The sequence below is a fragment of the Myodes glareolus genome, chromosome 22 (genome assembly GCF_982192425.1).
Source record: "Myodes glareolus chromosome 22, mMyoGla1.1, whole genome shotgun sequence".
In the NCBI taxonomy this organism is placed as follows: domain Eukaryota; kingdom Metazoa; phylum Chordata; class Mammalia; order Rodentia; family Cricetidae; genus Myodes; species Myodes glareolus.
In genome coordinates, this window is record NC_142047.1 from 51,143,522 (window position 1) to 51,149,521 (window position 6,000).

At 49.5% G+C, this 6,000-nt stretch overlaps 1 protein-coding gene across 7 annotated transcripts in view; it reads left to right on the plus strand.

Moving 5' to 3' along the window:
• Positions 1-3,371, plus strand: part of Banp (BTG3 associated nuclear protein) — a 77,899-nt gene extending 74,528 nt beyond the window's left edge. For all 7 annotated transcript variants that reach the window (XM_087900509.1, XM_087900513.1, XM_087900511.1 and 4 more), the window contains 2 exons: positions 774-917; positions 2,803-3,371. In XM_087900509.1, coding sequence (XP_087756635.1) covers positions 774-917; positions 2,803-2,874 — 216 coding nt within the window. In that variant the 3' untranslated portion in view covers positions 2,875-3,371. The remainder of the gene's footprint in view (positions 1-773; positions 918-2,802) is intronic.
• Positions 3,372-6,000: the final 2,629 nt, after the last annotated feature.

Consider the following 6,000-nt stretch of genomic DNA (forward strand, 5'->3'; position numbering starts at 1 on the left):
ATGATGGAAGGATGCAGCTAAAAGGACGGAAGGTTATGTTCTGTAGTGACTTGCTCCTGGGTGTCTTGTCCTCTTGGGTCACACCCTCCCCCAGGAGCCTGGTCACTCCTCCAGTCTCCCTGCCATAGTGTAGCTCTTCTCTTCTTTTTTCTTTGCGTGCGTGCGTGCGGCTGTGCTTGCATGTGCAGTGGTGGATGTTGGTGTCCTCATCTGTATTCAGCTTTTCTCTGAGATGAGGTTTCTCACTGAACCTGGAGCCCACAGTATTGACTAGGCTGGCTGATGAGTTAGCTCCAGCGGTCTTCCTGCTGGGGGTTACAGACATACACAGCTTTATTCGTGACTTGTGCGTGGATGCTGACTGTCCAAACTCAAGTCCTGTCTGCAGCCCTCTCTTCTCCCTTTGTTTTCTATTTAAAGCACCCGAGGCTTTTGTTAAGCTGTGCTGCTGTGTCTTCAGAGTGCCTGTGCAGTTTTCTCTGGGCAGCTCTTTTCAAGTTCTAGCTTACTTGTTTTTACACAGGCTTTAAAAGACTAATGTCTATGTGTAACAAGGATGTTTGAGAAGGCTATATGTGTCGGTGGCAGATTTCATGGCAGTCAAACACTCAGCACTCCCTTAACCAGGTGTCTCTCTGCAGTGGACAGTGAGGCTACATTGCACTTAAATCACACTGTGGGCCTGGGGCCTCCTGCTGCTTCTGGACCAGAAGAGAATGGGGGTCGGCTGACCCAAGCTGCACTGACCAGTCTGGCTTTGTCCCCCACCCCAGGTATTGCAGGGTGCTCAGCTCATAGCCGTGGCCTCTTCAGACCCTGCTGCTACAGGAGTAGATGGGTCGCCTCTCCAGGGCAGTGACATTCAGGTTCAGTACGTCCAGCTGGCACCTGTGAGCGACCACACAGCTGCAGCACAGGTGAGTCCTCTGTCCCTCCTAGGCACGGTTCCACAAGCCTCGCTAGTAGATGCTGCCCTTGGGGCTGGGTCTGTTATTCCTCTATGTAGGAACCCTTGAAGGGAAGCACACAGGTCCAGCTCAGGCCTGGATCTTCTGTTAACTCTGAACTCCTGAAATCATGATGTGAGAGCAGTTTGCAGTGTGAGCCTTACCTGAGATACCTGTCTGGAAATGTTTATCTAGATCTAAAACTAGACCAGAGCCCTGCCTTGCCTTGCCCCGTTTTCCGCAGAGCTGCTCCTGGTTCCTGTGAGCTCATTGCCCCTTCTGTTGAAGGTCACAGTCCTCTGCCAGGCAGATCATCCCACAGGCCAGAAGCTATGGGCTCATGTGATCTCAGTCCAGCCGGGATAGGTGCCAGTGGTAGGGGGCAGAAGGCTCACACAGTCTGAGTCTGCGTCATGTGCCCCAGTCTCCTGCCTTCCTCTGTCTACCTCCAGCAGGGGCTTCTTCCTTCGTGTGCTGTGGGCCTGGTATCGTGAGCAGTATGGTCTTTCACAGAAGTTTCTGGTCCCCCAAGCCTGAGAGACAGGCGTTGGTCGTGGGTTGATCGTGATTTTACTTCTTCCAGGAGCTGCTGAGGCCTGTCTGTCTCAGGAGTTGGAAGGGCTTATGGAGCTGCCAGACCAGGCGTCCTAGGACAGGGCACTGTGGGATTTCTTCCCTGAAAGTCTCGGAATGACTCTTTCAGGTTCTCAGAGAAGGAACTTGGGCCAAGGTGAAGGCCTCCCAATCTGCAGGCCTCAGCCATAATCCCCGTCAAGCCTCAAGAGACTGCTCCCTTCAGCCTGACACACAGCTTCTCACTTGATCTCACTTGGGCAAACTTTTGATAAAGCTGCAGGGTCTCTTTTCTGCCTACTGAGCACAGAGCTTCATAGAAAGCTTCTGTAGTCCACAGCCTTCCACTTGGACAGCAATCCTCTTCCTCTCCTCCCTTTTCTTTTTATTTATTTAGTTTTTTTTAAAGAAGTGAACTGAACACAATCTCAGCCATGCCATCCCCATTGGGGAGAGGAAACAAGCCATCTTTTTTCCTTCTGAGACAGGGTCTCACTATGTAGACCAGGCTGGCCTTGAACTCACAGAGATCCGCCTGCTTCTGCTCCCCGCCCCCCCCCCCCCCCGCCCCGGAGTACAGGAACTAAAGGTGTGCAGTACTGCACCCAGCTCCTCTCCTCCCTTCTTAAAGAAGACAGTATGTTAAGTCTTTTGTCTTTACAGACCAGAGACTTAGATGTACAGTACGAGTTGTCGGGTGCCAGTGCTGTGGGGATGTAGCTATGAGACTTCTGCCTCTTGTGGTGCAGACCCTGTTCCTGACTCAGCATCAAAGCCCAGAGAACTTATTCTTTGGTGCCCCTGCAGTGATGGATAGATCAGTGACTCATTCCAGGGTTCAAGTTTGCACCTTGGAAGGGTGACTGCATAGTTCTTCTAATGTACATCACTGACCAGTGCCATGTGTATAAGCTGTCCCAAGATGCCCTTTAGAACACTGGGGCAGTTTCCGTAGGAAGTCAGTGTGACCCTGAAATTCTAGGCAAATATGTTGGGTTAGGAACATGGCATGGCTAATCTGAGTTGCTTCTCTGGGCACCTTGAGGTAAGGGTGGAAAGCTGGCAGCAGCCTGGCCCCAGTAGCCCACATTCTCCTGGGCAAGTGTGAGGCCTGCTTGTTTCCCATCAGGCCAGGGGTCGACTGGTACACATGGAGCTTCTGAGACTGACATGTGTTCTGCTTGTATGTGAAGCTGTGGTTGTGCTAACACACAGTAGCTTGCTGACCCAATGTGCTGCTGTGTTTTTCTAGAACAGCTTTCTTTTGTCCCCCGCCTTGCAGACGGCTGAAGCGTTGCAGCCTACTCTGCAGCCCGAAATGCAGCTTGAACATGGAGCCATCCAGATCCAGTGAGACCAGGCGTTGTAGGAGCACCACACCACAGCTGCTCACTGATCCTGCCCTGTGTCCTGCTCTCCTGCATCAGCAGGGTAACTGCGGATCCTGCAGGGCACAAGAGAGCTCCTCCTCCTGGGGAAGGGTCCTGGCCACTCCCTGCTGGAAGACGCCTCAGGATTGAGTCCCACTGCTGGTCTCTGGAGGAGAAGCATAATGCAGAACGTGTTGAGTACACTCAGAAAAACAAGAACTACAATATTTTGTTTAAACAGCTTTTTTTAATTTGCTATGGTGTTTATAACAAAAAAGAAAATGAAAAAAAAAAATCCAAACCACACACAACAGAAACACAACTGTGGAGTAGCAGAAGCCTTGGCCGTGTGCTCCCTCCAGGGTCCTGACATAGGTGTTGGAGCCAGCTGCCGATGCTGGAGCACCGCGGACCCGCTGCTAGGGGAGTGCTCCACAGTGTAATTATGCATTTCTAATGAAATAAAGTGTATTTATGGCCACAGAGGCTCAGTGTGCTTGCACCATGAGAGGACTTCTGTAGGTCGCCCGTTCCCAGGATGGGTACTGAGAAGCTTACTCATTTCCAGGTCCATGCTACCAGGGAATTCCTGCTCTGGCCCTCACTGCTAGGGAGCATGAGCTGTGGGTACCCCTTGGGGCAGCTGGCTCCCATTTTATCATGGTGGAGCTGTCTAAGGCAAGGTCACTGCAGCCCATTCTCTTTGAATGCTTAGGCTCCATACGGTGCAACCCCAGGGGTCCTTGGAGAATGCCCTGTGGAAAAGGCCATGCCTCTGCAGAGAAAGCAGTTCCAAAGAATCACACCAGTGGCTTGTGAACACTAGTAAAGTTGTCCTTACTGACTAACAGTGCCATGCTCGCAGCTTTCTTGGGAAGACTCCAGAGTTTCTATCCCAAATGACCATGTCTCTGTCTCACACCACCACATTCTGAATTCTTGGGCTGGTTAATCATGCTGAGGTAACAGAGGACAGCAGCCCTCTGGAATAGACAATTTGACGTGGTTTGTGACCATCCTCATAGGAGACTGGCCACTGCTGAAGATGACCCCGTGTGGGGAATACCGGTAAAGGCGTGGAGGCTGGAGGCTACACACCTATGTAACACATCTGGGCAGGATCTCAGGCAAGAAAGGAGAACCGAAGAATGCCTCCAGAAAGATCCAGAGAGGAAAGCACCCGTCGTGAGAAGCATGCTATACACCCAAACATGCAGAATGTAAGATGGCAGCAGACTTGAATCCTTGAAGCCAGAGTGCAGGGAGGTAATTGCTTTTAGGAGAGTCAGATATCCAGAAAACATGTTCTGAAAACTAGTGACAATGTACCACATGACCTCACAATTGTAATCCCAGGAATACCCTCTGTCTTCATACATACAGGTATGTGTGCACGCTCACGATGGCCCTGTTCATGACAGCCTGAAGAGGAAATAGCTCAGAGGTCTGGTGTGGGAACACGTGGGCAAAGGCGTACCTCTGGATACAGTGGGTATTCAGCTGCCACAGGATTGGCACTCTGGCTCACACTATGGCGTGATAAACTTGAAAGCATTAGTGAGTGGAAGAAACCAGAGGTAAAAGACTATACTTACTGGAAGATTACATGGATGGACAGATTGACAGAAACACATCGTCAGGATCTGAAGAGGGGGCTGGTGGGAATCCTAACGGGGTGGTGAAAATAGCCTGCATTGGGTGACAGTTGTTCTGTCCTGTACACCAGGTCACTGCATTAGTCACTCAAGTGAAATGTTTGGTGTTCATTATAGCTCAAGATTGTTTTTGATAAATGGATCACATTTGGCAAAAACATAAAGTTTGAGGCTGTGTGCTGGAGATGCTCCCTGGAAAGGCAGTTCTAGGGGATTTTCAAGACTAGAAAAATGGACACTGATGGGGGTGCTCTGAGCGAGAGAGCACGTGGACTAGAAACAGATCTGAAGTGATCTGTATACAGTTGACTCTGAGATTAAAGAGATCAAATAGTGGAAAATATGACTGAGGACAGGAAAAAGAGAAGTGAATTATTTTAAAATAGTTTTACTGACTTGAAGAAAGACTACGAGAGGCGTTGCAGTTGTCAGCCTCCAGTGTCTGAAAACCACATAGAAGCTTGATGCGTAGTTAACTGTAGAGACTAGAGAGCCTGCTCAGATGGCTTATAGCTCTGGTCTTGACCCTGTAGAACATCAGCCAGCCGCTTGAGAAAGGTGTATTCTCAGGTGTTCTCTGGAGTTGCTGAAGAACTCAGCCTGTCACAGACTCTGAGCCACATTGTGTGCTCTCTGACCAAATGGAGCTGAGGTACATTTTAACGAGGAAAAAACATTCCACAGGTCAAGTAAGTAACAATGGACTCGTGAAGATAGTCTTCACTGAATGCCAGATTGAGATGTCAAAACATACAGAATATATCAGGCCTGCTGAGAAAAATCTTGGGGTGGAGAATTGAGTCTATATTCAGTGCTGTGGGAAGATTCCATTCGTACAAATGTTCAAACAGTTGATAAATTCCTGGTATAACCAGTCAAGAACGATAATGAACACTAGTCCTCTCTGTGGGGGTCTCCATAGGCACTGGGAGACGAGGCAGTTTCAGAACGGTGTCGATGGATTGGGGAAAGACAGATGGGATGACATCTAAGACCGTGGCACTAGACTGGGGTGAAGAAGAGAAGGAAGGAAGGAGAAGAGTGTTGCTTGTTAGTGTCTGAGTGACCCAAAAGCATGAACAGTGGCATTAAGTAACATGTCACCCCACCCCAGATTGAGTTGGGTTCACACATGCCTGCTTGATGCATTGTTTCAATGGTAATATAACCATATGGTTATCTTAAGCAGAAAATGCTGTGTAAAATTCACTTGTTAATGGTTACAGAGGCTGTCAGCAAAATTGCAGCTGATCTGATTAAAGGCATCCATAAGAAACCTGTGACGAATAGCCCCTGAACTTGGATTTGGAAAACTTTGATATGTGGCAGATGAAGATGCCCGAAACCTTGGTTACTCTGCCTAATGGCGAGGGTTAGTCAGCACTGAGTAGCCAGGTGAGATGGAAAGCCGGGTGGGCAGCTCCTCTGACTGTAGATGGCTTGGGTGTGCACACC